Source organism: Corvus moneduloides, chromosome 2 (genome assembly GCF_009650955.1).
Source record: "Corvus moneduloides isolate bCorMon1 chromosome 2, bCorMon1.pri, whole genome shotgun sequence".
NCBI classification, from domain to species: domain Eukaryota; kingdom Metazoa; phylum Chordata; class Aves; order Passeriformes; family Corvidae; genus Corvus; species Corvus moneduloides.
The window spans coordinates 15,999,325-16,020,305 of NC_045477.1; the positions used below are offsets into that span (position 1 = coordinate 15,999,325).

Here is a 20,981-nt window from a genome sequence, read left to right on the forward strand (position 1 = left end):
TCTCTCAGGGAATTTTGTCCCATTTATTGCCTAAGAGACTATAACAACCGGTACTTAAGAGACAAATGATGTGGCTGGGAAGGGGAGGAGAGGGAAGGGTGCAGCTGGCCACTCTCTTAGCTGGCAGGGGAGGAGGGGGCAGTTTTTCTCTTGAGAAGGGCAGATACCACAAGATTTTGGCTGGGGGGGTCACGAGCTGGGCTCAGCTCCTCGCTCTCTCTTGCTCTTGGGATCAGAGGGGAAGAGTCGAGTTGCCCCACCGTTTTCTGCTGCTGCCTTGGGCTTTTTTGCTACACTCTAATCTAGCGCCCAGTGCCCACCAGGACACCCCATGGCTCCTGCTAGGTCTGCAGAGTTTCTGCTACATTTTGTTTGTCACCCGGGGTGTGCCCCGCCGCTGTTCCAGCTACCGCTCCAAGGTTCCTGCTACAGCCCATTTCACCATCCGGAGGGGCACCAGGATCAGCTGCCCCTGTAGGTTTGCACAGGAAGCCCCTTTTCCATCTCCCTCGCTGGCTGAGTCGCCATTACCACATGGATGGACTGCTGATCTTGCGCCACAGCGCCCCCTGCAGCCGCGGGGGAACCATCGCACCCACTCTGCCTGGCCAGGAGCCAACAGCGCCCCCTGCCGGCTGTGAGCGGAACTGCACCAAAGGGGAAAGGGCCCGACAGCCGAGAGAGGCTGTGGTTGGCTCTAGTTTTTGTTTGTTGTTGCTGCCGTTGTTGTTGTTTGTTTGCCTTGTTATCCATATACATACTTGTAAAGAACTGTTATTCCTTTTCCCGTATCTTTGCCTGAAAGCCCTGTAATTTCAAAGTTATAATAATTTGGAGGGAAGAGGGTCATATTTTCTATTCCAAGGGAGGTTCCCACCTTCCTTGGCAGACACCTGTCCTTGAAACCCAGACACATCAACAAGTGGATAACTTCACAAACTGCTACAGTAATAAAGCGTGACAAGTTAATAAATATTCTTAAAGATGTTTTTGTTAAAACCAGAAACAGAAGCCAGTTTTTCACTACATAACTACACAGCAAAATATACTTTTCATATAACCTAATCCACTTGTTTATGGACAAATGACTGCAAGTAATCACATTTTGATTGACAGAGGCTATGTACATAATGAGATTCCAACACACCTGGATCCTTCCAACATTGTGAATGCAGTGCTTAGCAGCATACGTTAACAGTATAATGAGGCAGAGCCACTCCTGAACATGCACTTCACACAGCACGGTAATCTGTAATTCCCCATTTGCCACACCTTGCCATATTCTGTCTGCCATGCCCACATAATGATCCACAAACACGCACATAACTGAGCTTCTCCTCTCTATCCAGGGTTTGACATATGTATTTCACCAACAGAAAATAATGTCATCTATTCAGAAGAGCATAGCCATACATTTATCTGAGGTATACAAAGAATCACATCACTGGAACAAGGATGTCTGCTCCCACAACCAGAAAGGAACATGGAGTGAGTGAATTACTCCACTTCATTGCCCAGACTGCATAAATTCACCAGCTGCTTTTCCTCAGGCAAGCAGTGAAGAGAGGAAAAAATGCAGACTAGAACTGCTCATTGCCCACACTGCCCCAACAGTGGCAGAAATCCTGCCCTCCTGCTGCTGCCACCGGCAGAGCTCCCACCAATACTTACACAGCCAGGTTGGTGGCCATGGTATTTTCCCAAAAACAGTTTCTGTAAAGCAGGAATCATTGGTTTCTTGGCACTGTCTGGTGTAGCCCTGCAAGCTGTGCCCCACAGCAAATGGTGCAGCTGTGAGGACGGCACATACACCTGAGACCAGGAAAAGGGAGTTTGGCAGATCTTCACTCTTCCACCAGTACATCTCACAGCTCCTCATCTTTGCTGTGTACCCAAACACATTTGTTGCTCTATGTCAATCACCACACTCCCCACTCAAACAACGTAGTTTAACTCTTAAGATTTAAATTAAATTAGAACATTTTTAGGGAATATTTCTGTGGTCAATGCAAAGACACATGACTGACCCAAATGAGGGGCTTTCATTTTGCCTTGTTTAAATTACTGTTTTTATGCTTTAGTTGCATTCTCTTAAGAAAATATGAAGTTGTGTAATTTAGTAAATCTGATGGATGTTACTAAAGTATACTGCTACAAATAACTGCTGTAACTACTGCCCTGCACAAGTCTCATAGAGAAAAAACTGCTGGAGCAGGCAAAGGCTGTAGTGAAATGGGCTCTACACGTTTGAAACACTTGGCTGAAGGTTATGATGCAAACAGACTGTGAAGATGCTCTGGCCTGAAAGCAGCCAGATTTCTGTCACTCAGTGTTTCTCAACTGTGAAAAACAAATGTCAAGATAGAAGAAATTACTGAGATGACTCAAGATACTTCAAGTGATCCTCAGAGCAACGCAAAATTAAGACTCAACCCTGCAATCAGCTGCCCACTGACAAACTTTCTGTTGGTGTCTTAATTCTTACCAGATGGATTTAACAGTGGTCAAGGGCAAGGGTCTAGTTGCACTAAAATTACAGAAGAACGGTGTCATAGGTCAGCAAGCATAGTCCCGGAAGGGATGTCCTTGCTAAGGGGTGCTTACAGTTTCCTCTGGGAACTAACAGAACCTATCAGCTGGCCAGTTTGAATATGGACAATTCTCTAAGCCACTTAAAGTTGTGACCACCTCTGTGATCCACATTTAAGAATAGGCAAACTCCCCCTCCAAGCTCTCTCTCGTTTCCGGTGCTGGGACAGGTGGCTGCAGGCCCTGTGTGGGGGCCAGCGGGCCTGGCCAGGCCCTGCTTGGGCCAGGCCGGGCCGGGCCACGGCCATCCTGGAGCCGATGGACCTGTTCCAGCCGTGGAACCCCCTCCCACTGCCTTGCCGTGGGCAGCTGGAGGAGCTCGGCTCTCCCCCCTCTCCACTTCGATAAGAAAAATTCAACATTCCAGCTGTAGAGCTGCAAGGCCGAGGTGAGATTAACCCTTTTAGTGCTGTGAAGAGCTGAAAACCTGAGGGAAGAGAGAGAGGAGATGCTTAAAGCTGAAATTCTGTTGTGAAGCTATGATATATCAGAGTATCCCGTTGTAACTTCATGAAGATATGGGGGGTGGAGTGTTCAACTCGTAAGCAAAAGCACCTGTGCTGAGATAGGCAGATGCTGACGCAGCTGTAATTTCATGAGAAGTTTGGACAGGGAGAGATGGACCAGATGAGGACTTTTGCTCCAAACGGGAAAGGAGAAACCTCAATTCCTAGAAATGCTCCCAGAGATAGTCCTAATGATGAAGATGATGAAGACCCTTTGCTCCCAGGGAAGGAGAAGGGCCTCTGGTTTTGTTTCTGAACAGCTCAACCTTAAAATTGTACCCCAAAAAACTTCAAGAGTGGACCCTCGAAAGCAGTTGCGGGAAAAGCTGCAAGTCGGGGGAAAGGACTCACATGCGAGCAGAGAGACTCCTCTTCCTAAATGGACTGAACAAAGTTATTTGGAAGTGGGCGGCTGTCTCGTTGTGATAATGTTTTCATAGCATGAGCAAGAAGAGACTTCTCTTTCTAAATGGACTGAACAAGGTTATTATGGAAGTGGTAAACAGACTGAACATCTTAAGGGTTGTCTTTTCACATTGTCAGTGGGAGAAGGGAGGAAGGTGGGGGGAGGAGGAGAGTTCTGAAGGTGGTATAATTTTTTTTTCCCTTCTTTTAGGTCTGTTAATAAACTTCTTTATATTCTTTCAAGTTTGGTGCCTGCTTCGCATTTCTCCTAATTCTTATCTCACAGAAGATAAACAGTAATGAGTATTTTGGGCCAAACCACTACACTAAATTGGTGTTTCCGCCCGGTTACAAACCCAACCTGCGACAAATGGGCACTGGCAATGCCCAGCTTCCGGCCATGTCCACTAACAGCTACCACACTAAGAACAGCTGAGGCACACACAGAGCTGACAGGCAAGAGGCAACTTTAAAAAAAAAACCTTTTAACACTGAAGAAGTACTAGAAGGGGAGAAAAAAAAGCTCTCTGGACTCCTTAGTTCTGTAAAAAAACATTATTAAGAAGAAGTATTCCAAGACAGACATAGTACCCAACAAGCAGAGGGCTGTTTGACAGAGAAATTATATATTATGGCCACCGTCACCATTTCCCCTCTAGAGGAAGTAATTATGTGGCCACCTATCCCCCAGTAAGCCCTTGGGAGCTTCAGTATCTAAGGTTTATTCTAGTCAGGGTCAAAAGATGTATGTCAGCATATGAGAAAGATAACAAACACAACAATGTGTCAGACACAACTACATAAGCCTCAATTACAAGGAAATCTGACAAAAAATAGCATATGAGGGGATTTTAAAATAAAAAATAAGAGCTAAGGGCTAATGGGAATGAAGTGCTTAAACATCTTTAAAATTTTTGCCTCCAAAGCCTACCTTGCTACCTAAGATAGAAACCATACAACTTGCAATGATTTTTCTTTCAAAACTGCAACTCAGGGAAGACACCTTAAAAATCCAAGTTCAGTTTCTCACTCCTGCAAGGAACTGCATATAGTCCTGTCCATGAATTTATGAACTTCCTTCCACATGATTAGACTTCTTACTCCTTTACCAGAAGACTGTTGGAGCTCCTTATGCTTGCATATACTTCCTTATAATTTGCAGATTAAATTTATTCAGAGCCAATTTATATTCATTTGCTCTCGAGATGACATTGCCTTTTAGCTTAAATTAGGTTTTAAGATCTCCAGGACACTGACCAAATCTACATAAGAATAGAGAGTCCTAAGCCTAAGAGTGCCCTTTTCTTAATTCAGAGTTTTGCTTGTAGTGACAATAAAATAAATAATAAAAATTAGTTTTTATAGTTCCACTAGTCTGATGTACTTCTGCCATATCCACAATTAGTGCAAGTGCACTCACATGGAGTCTGATCTAATATGTCATGATGCATTCTAGGTGAGACCGCCTCACCTCTAATAAGTTGCTTATCTGGCTTTACACATATATTAACACTACAAGCTGATGTTTCTATCCTGACTATGAAAAACTAAAGAAAACACAGCAACAAATGGGTAAAAGAGCATGTCCCTTTTAGCATTAAAGCTTGTGGTGGAACCAACCAACTCAAGTAGAAGTCTGGAAAAACACAAAAACCAGCAGGTTCCTTCCCACAGTAAGAATCCGTAATTCCTAGAAGCAGGTTCTTCTCCTTACCAAAAGTCTTTAATTTGGGTTCTCCTTGAAGATTCTTGCCTAGAATAAACTAGTCCTGCAGAGCCTCAGTAGCATCAACAATGACATACCGCAGCTTTAGAAAAACCTATTTTATATCTATATAAACAAACATCAGATCTAGAAATTTTACCAAACAAAAAAATTTCTCTGATACTTAGCACAGATTTTACACACCTGCTGTTTTGGCACCTTTGACCACACTGGTAGCATTTCTGTTAGTTCTTCAGTCCCAGCTTTGCTAAGGGCAGACTGCACCCTGTGTTTTACCTATTCTACACAATTGAACAAAAATTCTAGAAACATTGCATAGTTTTTAAAAATTTCTTTCATTATTTGTTTCATGGAATAACTGATCTGAGTTGGTTTCCATGCCTTTTAGCTGTCTTGGCTTACTAGAAAAGCAAGTTCCAACTCTGAACTCCAGCATTTATCACAATTCAAACAGCAGTGGTAAAGCAACATAAGTAACTCATGGAATAATATCAAGAAAATGTTGTACCTAGAATGTCAATGAAAACAGCAAATTAATGATTCAATTTTCTAATGCAGACAAAAGTAAAGGTTAACAAAAAAATGAGGGCCCAAACGTCCCTTTTAATTGATTCAAACCACCAAGGATGCAGGAGAGAACAGCAAGCAACTGCTACAAAAATAAAATTGCAGGATGAAATGGGGGAATTCATAAACTATCTTTTGTTTTGTTTCAACAAATACAGATTCCCACTGTCTTTCACAGTAAGAGTCTAAGTACTAGATATTCAAAAATTAATGTGAAAAAGAAGAATTTATTTAGGGAAGAGCAGGAGTACTTTCTTTCTAGATAATGCACCTTCAAAGGACTGAACAATTGGACAAAACTCCTTTCAGAAAAGACAATAATACTGAGGTATAAAAGGTATTTATGTAGATTCTCTACCTTTTTCATGAAAAAATACAGCTGGAAAAAACAGACTAAAACTGAGTCACTCACCCAAACATCTGTAGGGAACCACAATATGCGGGTGACCATTGCATTGCTTCCATCCCCTCTTGCACCAGTTCTGTATTGTAACTGGCTGGTTGGCTTCAACAACGTTGGTGATTTGCAATTCAGGGTAGACCTAGCATTAAAAGTATAGGAAAAGACAAATGTTATCACAAGTATGTTCTCTGAGTCACCGTCACACGTTTGTAACAACACAATATTCATCTTCCCTCTCTTCTCCCTCTTCTGCTGTGTAAAATATTTATGTCATGGTATGACTGTGTGCACGTACCTGGAAAGCTGGTGTGTCTGTTCATCAGTAAAACCATGTGGCTGCCAGTTCAGAAAAATTATGGTGGTAACAGCTGACTGTCAAAATTGTAACTTTGCCAGTTATATTTGACTAAGGTAAAGATCAGCTAATCACGGTTAAATACCTTCTCCTCCATGTCTAGGCTACTGCCAAACTCCATATACAGGGAAGAATCTCCATACAACTAAATTTAATAACATGCCTTTATGTTCATCTCAACCATTTTAGCAAACATCATCATTCTTTCCTGCTCTGCAGTCTGCCTAGTACTAAAAGTCTGTTGAAACAGTTATTCATATTTAGGTTTACATCACCCATTTCTAAATTGCCGAGATCAAAATACTATCTGCTTTAATACTGCAATACACTTCTACACCTACAACCATGACACCAGCAAACTTGCTGACTAATTTATTGGCAAACCACAACTTCGGCTTTTTATCCCCCTCAGTCCCTTTATCCCACCCCCCTTTCCTATGCTAACACAGCCTGTAGCTCTTGCTTTATATTTTTCAAATTGGCAATTTACCAGCCCTAATACAAAACTCAGCAGGTACTAATTTTCCTTTGCCTTTCCTCAAGCAATCCTTACCAATTTCCAACTGTGTGAGATCTGAGGATTTAAGTGTACTGAAAACTACTGTCTACTCGTACCTACCAATGGAAAATAAAAACAGAAATAGGAACAAGTCTGAAGTAACTGGAGATGGTCAAAAAACATCCTGCAGAGAAGGAACATAATCCCAACAAAAGAAAGCTGGGTTGAGATAAGAGTGAATTCTGAGAGTTCAAAACTGGTGCTTGGAAAACTACTCTAAGAATCCTGACAGTCCCACTTCAAGTAAAAAAGATTTGTCTCAATCATGGATCTCCACTGAGGTCATGGCATCTGAGAAACAGTGACTCCTGGCACTCCCCAGATCAAAGGTTTAAAATATGGCAAAAATGAAGCAAGCAGCTTGAGCTGAAGTCTTAAACTTAAAAATACACTAACAAACAACAGTAGAGCCTTCTCAGATTTGAGACCAGTAGTCTTTAAATGAATGTGACCTGGTCCATACACATGGGAACAATCAGAAAGCAATCAAAGCATACCTGGAAATAATTGGAAATAATTTCTTACTTTCATTAAGAGACACAAAGGGGCTATTACAATTTTAAAATTGAACTGTATTAACAGCTTAATGCACAAAACAAGAGCAGATACAGTAACAATGCCACAAAAATGACCACAGAAAGAGACACTGCCTAAACAGTGCACTTTATGCTAAAGAGCTTGAATATCAACCCCGCCTTCTATTCCAAAATATAATTTATTAATCAGATACTTCTTTTCTTGTGCAAGTACTTCATAGAATCCATCTGTCAGATCTTTGCCAGTTTCAACAGCACCCTCACTCACTACAACTGATGACTGAAGAAATACAGAGCCTGAAGGTGCAGCCTGGGATGTTAACCCAGCATACAAATACAGTGACCACAAGAAAGTCCACAGGGCAGAACTGAAAAGTGTGAAAATTTCCTGCACTCAGAAGATTGAAGCTTTACTTTCTTCCTTTTGTCAGCAGGTGGCTAAGGCTGATGGTCATCGTCCACATTACATACAGACCCGCATTTTCACACTGCTTGCAGAAAGTGGCTCCAGAGGAACTTGCTGTTCCCCTGCTCCATCAGTGCTTCAGATACTGAACTCTGAACTGAAACAGCAGGTTCAAGGAAAGCTCTGGCACATGCTTCTTGATTCCTGTAGCAGCACTGCCAAAATGGATTAGCAGGAAACTTCACATCTTAACTACTGTGTAAATATTACCCTGCAAGACTCCATAACTGCCTCATGAGTTAACAAGCATGATGCAAGAGGAAGATTTGATTTTCTTTGGATACTTCCTTTAGCATTGTCATGCGGAACTCTCTCAGTTCATACCTCCATAAATGTCACACTCAAGTAATTAAAGCCTGTGGTTATATAATACCGAGTGCTGTCACAAGCAATGTGCTTGATATATCACAGTGTCAACTGACATGTTCTCATCGGGGACATTTAACATGGCCCAGAGGAAGTAAATGCCTTAAATGAAGACAACTAAGGAAATTTCAAAATTGATAGACTGGAATGTTTAAAAAAGGAAATTAAGACAAAAAACTCAAAACAATTTATTTACCCACATGAATGTGTAAACACAGCTTTAAAGTGACAGAAAATAGGGTTCTGATCCACAAGAACAAAGATACACTAAGTTGCTTTCCTGAGATGAATTTCTAAAGAGTAAGAGCACACTATTACTGTAGGGCCTCGTTGAAACAATAATATTAGAGGGAAAAATAAGTTCATACATCATTTTTATTTTTACTATTACCCAAACCCACCATTTTAACTGCTGGTTAGTAAAGTGGACCAAATGCTAAGTAGTTAGCAGTATTTGTCAAAAACACACAAGGATAAAGAAATACAAAGAAGCCTCTTCTTCTACTACTGCATCAGTTACTAAACTGACAGCTCACACAAAACTCAGTCCACCCTTCAGGAGAGGAAACAGGCTTTGAATTTCATTATCAATAGGTTAATGCCAGTGAATGTGCCGAGGAGAGTTTCCCTCACTAGACTTATATATTTGCTCTGAATTGAACTTTCTGTGCCACTACTTAGTGGCACAGAAAAATGAGCCTCATATTTATTTATAGTGTCCCTAATGAGCCACTGCTCCTTCTACAGTGTCAGTGCAAGCAGTGCTAGTGTAAGACATCCAAACTTTCAACATTATTGTAACTTGTTGTACAGAAGTTCCTTTAATTCATCTTAAAAGAAACAGGGGAGCAAACAGAGATCAATGAAAGCTAGAAAACTGAACTGGCAATCAAGAGTTACAGCTGTGTCTTCATTTACTTCCATTTTCATTACCAGGTCTCCTTATATACTGACTGCAGAAACAAAAATCTAAAAAGCCATTCCGGCTATTCAGAATTTCATATCATCTTGCTAAAACTTGTGTTTACCACTACCAGCTCTGATGCCACATAGATTTAGGACTAAAATGTAGACATCCTTAATAAAAGAGGGGGAGAAAATGGGATGAGAAAGCTTCTGGATTGAGATAGAGAGAATATCTTTACCAATTACTGTCATAGGCAAGAGAGACTCAACTTGGGGAAAAATATTTTTAATTAAAGGAATTTAAAGAGGATGTAGTGGGACAAGCACTGATCTCTTCTCTCTGACCAGTGGAAGCAGCATGAAGCTGACTCAGGAAAGGTTTAGGTTGGGTATTGGGAAAGATTCTTCACCCAGATGGTAGCTGGGCACTGGAACAGGCTCCCCAGGAAGTCATCACAGCACCAAACCTGACAAGAATTCAAGAAGTATTTGGAAAATGCTCTTGGGTACATGGTGGCATTGTTGGGGCTGTTCTGTGCAGGGCCAGGAGCTGGACTTTGCTGATCTCTGTGGGTTCCTTCCAACTCAGGATAATCTATGATTCCATGAAATGGCATTTGTAAATGTCTACACATGAAGGTGCAGATGATACCACTAGCTGGATATGTGTTACCCAAGTGGAGATCAGAAACTATTTTGAAACAAATCTGAGAAAACCAAAGATGCAATGGCAGAGGACAACACTAAAGGAAAGAAGCAGCCAGGCCACTTTCACCACAGCTGCCTCTCCTGCCAGCGTAAGGAAGAGCAGCCAAGAGGCCTCTCAGCATGGTTGGTGCAGGTGGGTGTACCCCCAAACCTCTCCTCTAGCCATCTTTGAGGATTGCCCTGATCCCTATAGAATCACAGCCTTGTTAAGATTGGAAGGAAGTTCTGGGGGTCATCAGGTCCAACCTCCATGCTCCAGGAGGGCCACCTAGAGCTGACTGCCCAGGACTATGTCCAGATGGCTTTTGAGTATCTGCAGGGATGAAGACTCCAGAGTCATCCAACCTCTGCCAGCACTCAAATACAAGCGTTATATGCAACTGGAATCTCTATGAGAGATAGTTTTTGGTTTTTTAAATCAATCTCTGACACATGATTATATAAATAAGTTTCTCCATCCAGTCACACATGCTCAGCACATCTTGGTTCAATCTTGAAGTAGTACTTCAGCGTAATCATGAGTAAGTCATCTCTGATACTAGAAGACATTTAAATTCAAAAGCTTAGTATTTCACCTAGATATTATTCATTGTGTCCCTCATCTTCTAGAGTGACTATTCAAAATATTGCTTTTTTCATCATATTTTCAAATAAAATTTTAAAAGGTTTTCAAGGTTAGCTGATGATCAGATTAGTGAAGCTATTTCAATTTATATCTTCAGTTTTTATTAGACAATCAAAACAATAGCAATATAAATAACTATATGTAAATCTTGAAGTACTATAAGGGTATATGATTTGAATTAGTGGTACAGATTTATTCTTACTTCTCCTTGAACATAAGGATCTTCTCCTGTATATTCTAAGAGCAGAATCACCATAGAGAAGAGAACAAGATTCAGAGTAACAAATGGTATGAATTCCTAATGGAATGTGCTTCATCCATGGAAACTGTAAAATGGAACACACATGTACACACTTGCACATACAAAGATGTATGCTCACCCTTTGTGAAATACAGGGTTGTGTTACACCTTAACATGAATTAGATGGGGGGGTAGGGGGGGAAGAAAATGATAAACAGTATCTTTAGAGACTGTAAAGCATAATCAGGAATTGGTATTCTTCATCATCTTCACCAACAGTTTGAAATGCAAGACAACCTGTCAAGAGGCAAGAAAAAATCTTTAAAAATAAGGTGCAAAAAATTAACATGTAATTAATTGCCATTTTTTAAATTTAAACACCTTAGTATTTTTCTCCAAATTGCATCCCACATCAGTTTGAATTCTGACTGCTCTAAATCCAAGATATACATTCATTTAATTGCCAGTCTGAAGTGGACATATTTTCTTTTTATTGTTTCCCTCTATTCTTTCTCCGTAATCCTTCAGTTGTTTGCTGCACCTCCTCATGATATCCTGGCTTAAATTAGATAATGCATTTGTGGGTTTTAAACCTTCCTTTTACCCTAAGCTTCAGCATCTGGCACAGCAAGACTTTTAACCCAGACTGAATTCAAATGTAATATTCAACTCTACTGTCACAAGGAGAAAAGGGCTACTCAGTCTCTCAGAAAGCATAAGGTCCAGACTCTTTGCAGCATACCACCAAACAACTCGTGCTGACACACCATGTATCTGACCGGAATTTATGAGCTGGAATTCTGCTTGACGTCCATCTCAGGTAGTGACATCAGTGACAGGATCTATATTAAAAACTAAATCCAAGAGTGACTATAGAAATGCTAGAAAGGAATATTCATACAGATAAAAGAAGTGAAGAAGCAATTACAGCTGTAAATAGTTAGAACAAAAATACGGGTGTTTTCAGCAGTTGCATCTTTAGCAACTTGAATCATTTGAATACTTAAAGGGAACATAATTCAAAGTAGGTTAGAGATTGATTACATCCAGACTTTCCTTGCCTGCTATCCTCCCACAGCTTTCCCCAAAAAAGAAAACAAACAAGGAAACAAGTTGGTCTGTGGACAAGTTTACTCTTACCTGAATACTGCAACTTCATGTGTTGAATATTCTATACTTTCAATATCAATGTTACTTTAATAAAAAGAACCATTCACAGAAATTATCAGACCATCTGCTTTTTAAAATTGGAAACAAAAATCACAGATGTGACACAGGTAACTATTTACCTCTGCGCTTTAAATGGGCAAAGAAGGGTTTTATCACGTCAGTGAAGTAATCTGCAAACAGTTACTACAAGCACAAAAGAATACACACATTTAATAACCACCATTTAGGAAGACTAGGGTCTTAAAATTGCTTGTGGAAAAGATCCTTTGACAGCAATAGCATCTGAAGGATAACTAAACAATGCCTCAAGTATGAGAACAAGCTTTCAATTCCAGATTAACAAACTACAGTTGGATCAAAAACTATCTCTATTCCTTTCTAAAGTATATATAGAATCTATAAAGACTCTGCTTCCCAGAATTTTGCATTGATGTGCTGAAGAGCAGCAACAAGCATGCTACATTCATTTCCAACTGTTTGGCACATCCATGAAGTGGAAGGATAGGATAATTATTTCTGTATGTCCATACACTGTCTCTGCAAGCCTTCCAACCTACAATTTAGGAAGCAGTGACAATGCAGAGTCCCAGATTAGCTGCAGCAAGAGTGGTGTCACATGAGTAGCAGTGACAAAAACACCATCAGCCCTAAAAGAAATGTCGTGTTCTCAGTCTTGCAGTCTGCGACCAGAAAACAGACAGCTATATGCAGAATAAAGTTACTAAATGTGTCATGTAAAAATATCCTAGTTTATTACTTGTTTTTACAGCAACTCTTCTACATTACTTTACAGTAGCTCCATGGCTTTCCCTGTGGCAGCCCCCTGCCCAGGAACCATCACCCCTCCGATCCAGAGCACTCCCATCACCAGCAGAACACTTTCCTTCTCTGCCACATCTCTGTGGCTTCAGCTGTGTCCTGTCATGCCTGACGATGCTCAACCACTTGCTCCTGGCTTTCTCAGCAATCAGGCCCTTCTACACACAGAAGCAAGGCTACAGGGCTAGCTGAAGCTGGCATCCAAACTTTTCCTGTCACTCTCTGTAACCCAAGCAAAGCCTTCACTTGCTCAAAGAGAATTATGAGAGTCAAACCCAGCATTAACTGCATTGGAGGAGTTCTGAAATTCTCTGTCATGGGCCAACATGAGAAGTAGCAAGGCAACCAAGAAGGAACAGCTCTGCCCCTGTATCACAAGTCCCAGGCATCTACTGCTGCAAGTTAATCAGCATCTCAGGTATTTGCACTAATTTCCAGCAGCCACTTGGACATAGTGTATGCATATATTCTTTTAACCCCGCAGTTTAAAAGAAAAACTTTAACAGTAATCAATTCCTAAACTAAAACCCACACCAAATTACTTAGCATAAATAAATAAACCCAGGCTGAATGTCTTCCAAACCAGCCAGGGATTTTTTTCTTTTAATTAAATCCTGAGGACAAATTTCTAGAGACATACTACTTCTTCTACATCCTCTTGCATCCATCCATAGCATTCTTTTATTTATCATTTATTCATCATTTATTCTTTTAATAGCTCCAGCCTCACTAGCTATCAGAGTCAACCCTCAGCCTCACCTAGGAGTTTCACATACTGCTCTTATAACTATTTCTTTGGGCCCATCTAATAAATCACCCTCCTTTCCAACATCTCAGCTGCTTCACTGTTATACACAGAGTTGCTGTTCAACAGCTTCTTGTCACAAAACTCACCCACTATTTCAAATCCTTTCAAACTTTTGCTTCTCCAATTCACTCATCCTGGCATCCTATTAGTTCTCATTTCCAATCTCTCTGCTCACTCAGTGACTTCTAAAACGCAAATGTTGTCCTCCTTTCTTAAGTCCTCTTCCTTTTTTCTCTAGGCATGCAAAGTCAGCAAACATTAGTTTTCTTCTTTACTGATCTTATCCTATGGAAAGGAAAGCGAAGCAAAACAAAACATGCAGGTGTGAGTGTATCTGTGAGAGCGAGAGGGGAGATGATGAACCTTCTAGGCATTAACCACAGATCAGGGGGAGATGGGGTCAGAGATCAAGATGCTGCTGCAGTTTTTAACTCTTGGTCACGACAACATGCACTTACTGCTTTTCTCTGTGAGCAGGATACATACAACATCTTGATATATCAAATTGCCTTAGGTATTGAGAGTGGTAGAAACATTAGCTGGTTTTAGCACAGTGACCAGTTAGGTTGGCTCACCCATATGAAGCTTGATACATACATGATCTCTTCTCTTAAAATTCCCTAATGTGCTTCTATCTGGAATTTCATGCAAGACTGCGACTTCCCCTGCAATTAAAGTCTTCAGAAAGGCTGCCAGCCATGAGGCAGCCTGCTCAACCCTAATCCATGCACTGGGCACCATGTTTTAACACAGACCTAAACTGAACACTCACACTGGCTTTCTCTTAACGTTTTTCTCTGCACACAGGGAAGGCAGAAGCTTATGAAAGCAGAAGTAAGGCCAATTCTTTCTCATAACTTTTTTTTGGTTCAGAATAATTAGAATTGCCTCACCGTTGCCTTGCACAGATACAACAATTCAGCCTGAAAACTGCTCTCTTAGGACAGCAACCTGCAGAACACATGACTGAAGACAAATCAGGCACTTATGTCCATTACCAATATTAACTATATCTCAGATTAAATTAAGTTCACCATGAAAGCTTGTCAATAAAAACTGTCACTAAGCATTTTCTGAAGCCCTGTCTACTTAAGTGAACTGCAATTTGGAGCCACTTCCAAGACAGAAGTTCATTAGTCTTTCATGTTTCATATGTGCCAGTGTTTCAAACTGGAGACTCTACAAAATAACAATGCTCCAAAACAAAGGCAATAAATTCCAGTCCAAAAGCTGAATAAGCTTTAAAAATGTACTTATTTCTGATCAGACCCACATGAACTTACGCAAGATTTCATTTTAAACTTGCAAGTCTGAAGTAACTTTCAAATGCAGAAAACCCGTTATGATACAAATGTGTCTGAAGATATGCCCCCTCCCACCCTTAAAAGAATTCCCTGAAAAAAATATTGGAAACATTTCAGAAATTTGGATACTACACTTTAGGAGACCAAAAAACTTCTACACTTTAATTTGCTTCATGTATTCAGCTTCAAAGTAGGAATATTTTCAAAGAACCATTATTTTTCAGTTTTTCTTTTTTCCTTTGAATGAGTTTTCACAATTCTTCTCCAAAGAAACAGAGAACTTTGTAAAAGAAGACTAATATGATGAATCATAAACATTGCTGAGACTTTGTTGGGAGTTAAGTCTTCTCTTTAGGGAATTTTCCTCCATTTGTTGTCATAGAGATGGTGAATGGACGTCGATTTAAAAGACAAAAGATGTAGCCAGGGCTTTGGCATATCATTAGAATGGTTCTGGGGGAGGGGGAGAAGCGGTGTGATGGTTGGCAGTTTCTTAGCTGGGGGTGGGTCAGTCTTTGCCTCGCTTGGAGGGTTGTGGGTTGTGGGTTTTGGTGCTGGACTTCTCCTGCCCAGGGGGACTCGCTGCTACAGCTGAGCCTTCCTTGCCATTTCTCCTTGCCGTTGGAGATCACTGCTCGCAGAAGCGGCCGTTGGACTTTCGGCACCCGCCGTGTCTGGGAGAAAGACGATCCACCATCTGCATGGGCGCCTCAGGGGAAAACGTGGCCCCTGTCTCCTCCCTCTCTCCGGAGGGAGCACCTCGCGGCTGCTTACTGGAGCCTCGGCTGCTACTGCCGTCGCCAGGACACCCTCGGGACACGTGAGAGCCAGGGAAAAACCGAAACACCCCCCACCTTCTCTCACCATTACGCCCTGGGGAGACTCACAGCTTGCTTCGGCCGCCCTCTGCTTCACCAGGAGCCAACAGCGCCCACTGCAGCCGCGGGGGAGCCACTGCAGCCTCTCTGTCTAACCAGGAGCCATCAGCATCCACATCAGGCCCACAGTTGTGATTGGAACTACACCAAAGAGGAAAGTGCTTGACGGGCAGAAAAAGGCTGTTGGTTGGGATTTTCCTTTTTGTTTGTGTTGTTGCTGTTGTTGTTGTTTGCTTGTCTTCTTTTATATATATATTCTAGTAAAGGACGGATATTCATTTTCCCATATTTTTGCCTGAAAGCCCCATAATTTCAAAGTTATAATAATTTGGAGGGAGGGGGGTCATCTTTCCCATTCCAGGAAGGTTCCTGCCTTCCTTGGCAGACACCTGTCTTTTAAACCAGGATAGACTTCCACAGCAATTTGTTTCACATTTCCACATTGCAGGAAAAAAAAGGGGAGAACTCAGCATCAGGCAATGGAGGCCTCAGCAAGTCACACAAAGAAGAAAATCTGCCAAGGAGCCGTTTGTACATACGTGGTGCAAATTCTGCTTTACAGGGAGCAGTATCTACTTTGATAACACTCACAAGCATTACTGAAAGCTAATGTTCCAACAGGATATTAAGAAATCTTCATTAACCATTAAAAGCATCAAAGCTCTGCAAATCACCATTCACTTTTACTCATGAATTGCACTTACTGTTTCTCCAATTTTGCTTCACGGTGGAAGAAGAGAAGGAAGATATGGAGAGATCATCAAGACTGACGCCTGCAAAGATCTTTGCAACAAAGGTTGGAAATTTGTCCACGAAAGATGTAAAACTGCTGTTTTATTTTAGTAAACTGATTGATGTCTTCATTTCCAGTTAATAAATTGGGCTGAAAACTCAACTAATCCAAATTTTCTGCTAAACACTGTGGCTGCTAAAGAAGTAGGCCATCATTCTGACGCCCTGAATGATGTCCATGTGGGTATTTATCAGGAGGACCTCCTAGTCATTCCCCACTTTTGAAAACAGGGGCTTCTGGCTATGATCCTGTCAGTGAAGCTGTACCCTGGAATTCACTAGCAAATGCCAGCTTGAAAGCAAAGCAAGGAATGAAGTGGATATCATCAAATGTGCGTTACGCAGCAAAGTCCTACCATCCTTTTCCTACACCAGACTTCCACAACTGATGAACTGCACAAACACTCACAAGCACAAGGTCTGTAATGGCAGACTGAGTCAGCCCTAGGGTTGAAACAAAAGTATACATGAAGCAACCCCCAGGGCAATTCAGCTGCTTAACACTCACTAAGCACTCTTTTTTTGTAAAATAATGTGGTTTTTTCAGAATGAAAATCACCCTGCAAAAAGTCCCTCTCTGTTGCTGCACTACCTCATCAGACCCACCCACCTTGGTTTATTTTCCAGCAGTGAGAACATGAGGTGGGTCTTCTCTCAAGCCCACAGTTCACCTTTGCACTTGTCAGGGACTGAAATATTATAGTTTATGACTTAAACACTTTCATGAAGGACTTTCAAAACTGTATTACAAAAGCTGGAGGGAAGACTATCACACCCTGAATGGGGCTCTGAGAGGCCCTACACTGCTCGCTGATGAAGACAAGATAAAGTAACAATTCAGGGTTGGGGACATTCAGAGCACAAGCTTAACACCTTCAGGGTGGAGACCAGAGCCCCAGGGCTATCAGCTGCCAGGCTTCGAGCAGACCCTCACACCACAGTGTGGGGGGAAAAAAGGCTTTGGGTGTAATGCCCATCCTCCACTGTGCAGAGGAGCCCAGCTGAGGGGCCCTTCACTCAGAGAAGCTTCATCCACATAAACGACAGAGGGGGTGTCATGGCCCATCAAAGGCCCTCCCCAAACGGGTCCCCAGACCCTACACCACAGATGATGCAACAGACCCTCAGTGTTGCAAGGGACAGTGTCAAACTCGCCCCCTGCAGGGGAGACATGTGGGCGTTCCCACCTGCCCAAACCACGTATTAATCCACTGGATTCTATACTCTATACTTTTTGGCGTGGCATGGCGTGGCATGGCATGGCATGGCAGCGGCGACAGGGAACCCTCACGACCAGAAGACCAGATGGAGGGGAGCAATGAGATGCCATTGGGAGCCTTGGAGGGTTGATATGCTTTCCACCTAACCCCTGTCACTCTCTCCCTGTCCCCCTACCTCCCCCTCGCACAATTCTTTCTCTCTTGCTTTCTTTCGTCTTACTCTCTTTCTGCCTCTTTTACCATTAAATAAAACATATCAATCTTTTTGGCAGCAACATCTTAACCTTGTTAGGTTCTAATCTCATTTTTGGGTGTATTTTGAACCTTCAAAGCTCCTTCCAGTTTATACACAGAGATTTAATTTTCTTTGCTCTTCTGGGTTTAAACCGGATTATAACAGCACTTCCTCAGCAAGCCCCACGACTCACAAGCTCCAAGCTGTGCACATAGCACAGGAGAGGTTAAGGGGCAAAGTTTTTGGGTCATTTTTTCCACTTACAGGTGAGAAACACTGCTGTAGAGCTGGCTACTGAACCTTTTACACTTAAGGGAGGAGAAAGGTTCTGAAAGAATCTCTTAACAACAAACTCACAGAAGCACCAAGTCTCCACGTGCATGAAGTTGCCAGTCACCAGGCTGCCTATAGGCATCTTTAGATTTACCAGAAGCAGCTTAGAAGCCTGCAAACCAAAGAACATTCTGTCTTAGTGCTCCATTCCCCACTAAAAAAGAAGCTGAACATTTTCTTGCCAGCTTTCTTCCTCCTGCAGGATGTTCCCACACAGATGGTAAAACATTTTTTGAAGCTTGGTACTGCATGCTCCACTGAAGTCAATGGGAACACTGACACCAATTTCTCTAACAGAAAGATTCAATCCAACTCCAAGAAAACCTGAAAAATGAAAAGCTTTATATTTTGCATCCTACAAAAGAACAGTCCCAAAAGGATTAGGATGGCTGCCAAATGGAGAAACTACTTCAAATTGCTCCCAATGACTCAACTGACCATGGTGATGTCAATCCCTAGAGAACAACACTGTTGTCATGCAACAAAGCCCAATCATATCCCACAAAATTTCAACACCAATATATTTAAGATCTTATTCTCAGTAATGGGATATGCATTTCCAACTGCTCAACGGCACACTGAGCAAAGGGAACATCAGAATAAACTGAAGTCTAAGTCAATTATGAATCTTCTGAGATGTGTTGATCTTGAATTCCAAAGGACAGAGTAAGGACTGTAACCCTGCATCTGCTTTCCAATATAAACCACTGCAAAGCTGGAACATGCCCATATACGTGTCCCTCTGCACCCTGCATCTTGCCAGCAGATATCCTAGCATACTCACAGAATCCTCAAGGTTACCAGGTCCTCAAAATCCAGAGAAAACTTTAATATTAAAAGTAATTATGATAATTTATTGGATGAGTCTTTTTTTACTTTTGTTTCAGAGTAAGGCTGGCAAACAATACATTTAAATTAAAATTATCTTTGGCACCCTTTCTCCAACAAGAATTAAGTTCACTGAATTGGATTGAAGTAAACATAAATAAATCAAATATGACCATTCCAGTCAAGGACTTCTGGACTGAAAGGATTTTCAAATTGCTGAAAAACAAACAAGAAATCCTTAACATTCCATACTGCCTTGCCTCATCCTGGGAGAGAAATTACTTCTTGCCTCTCAGAACTGCACTTACACTCCTCTTGAATCCTTCAGAAACAAACAAACAAACAAAAAAACAGCATTAAAAAAGAGCAGATCAAAGCTTTAAATGCTCTTATTTTCAGGATTATGTTATGATGCAATCAATTACTGTGCTCTGTGGCTTAGCAGTTTCTGTTGTTTAGTGGGGTAACTGAGATAAGCTTTACTTCAGCACTCATGAAAGTTAGACATTAAACTAGAATGAAGTTCCTCCTCCAAAGACTAATCTAAGCAGCAAAGTAAACGTAAGGATTTGCACAGATTTCTGTATTTAATTTCCAGCACAGCGCAAGCACTTTGACACTGCTCTGTTGCTGAAGCCCAGTGAAAAACACCAGGCTGACCCTCTAACACCCCATAAACCAGAAATTCTATGACACAGCTATCACACAATGTGATAAATTAATTTGCAAATATCAAATCCACTTGTGTTACGAAAAAGACAGTATTTTAGTTTGCTAAACAACAGCTACAAAGAAGCCTTCTCTTAGAAACCAGCATGCAATACTGATGCTCCTCCTGTACCTCCAGCTGCAAAACCCTGGCAAAAACCAAAGTTACAGCAAAACAGCAACAATTGGGATTCTGCATTTGAGATGAAGGGTACATATGCTTTTTCTCAAAATCTTTGTGGCAGGTCTGTGGAGTCTGAGGAACTGTTCAGCAACTGACCCAAAAAACCTAAATTTCAGATCAGATAACCACTACAAGGATACTGCATTACATCAAATTTCTGAGTCTTTCATTCACCTATCAATTCTCCTCTGTCCTTCCTACTGTCATCACTCTGCCTAAAACTATCAACCTTTTCCACATTTCTTTATTTTCACCTGCCTTTTTTCTCATTTTCTGTAGATTCTGATATTTTAAATATATTTGCTCTCCACTTATGTTTCTACTGCTGCCTAAAATGAAATTGTGGATCTCCATTTGCATCTCTGATTAACATGTGGCTTACCCTTCATTATAGACTTGATTCGACATCTGTCTTCTTGACCTAATAATATTGGGAGTTTTTTCCCTTTCAAATTGCTCATGTTGTCTTTTTTTATTCCCAGAGAAAGCTTGCTGGGGAAATTCAGGGATTAACAGCATGTGTTCTTCTGAAAACAAATAGGACCTAATGGCAGAAAGATGTAGTGCCTTCAGAAAGATCTAGAAAGTTTCTCTTCAGAGGCTGTTCAAAGACATCCTCTGCCAGAGGCAAAGCCATCCTCTGGTCAGCTGTCATGAAAAGTAGTCCTGCCCCCACACCTACTCCAACATTACCAATCCAGCTCATCTGAGGAGAGGGTCAAAGTAGAAAACTCACCCTTTTTC

At 41.4% G+C, this 20,981-nt stretch overlaps 1 protein-coding gene across 4 annotated transcripts in view; it reads right to left on the reverse strand.

Annotated features, from left to right (window-relative positions):
• APP (amyloid beta precursor protein) overlaps positions 1-20,981 on the reverse strand; it is a 200,798-nt gene that overhangs the window by 139,115 nt on the left and 40,702 nt on the right. For all 4 annotated transcript variants that reach the window (XM_032097649.1, XM_032097643.1, XM_032097657.1 and 1 more), the window contains one exon: positions 6,206-6,335. In XM_032097649.1, coding sequence (XP_031953540.1) covers positions 6,206-6,335 — 130 coding nt within the window. The remainder of the gene's footprint in view (positions 1-6,205; positions 6,336-20,981) is intronic.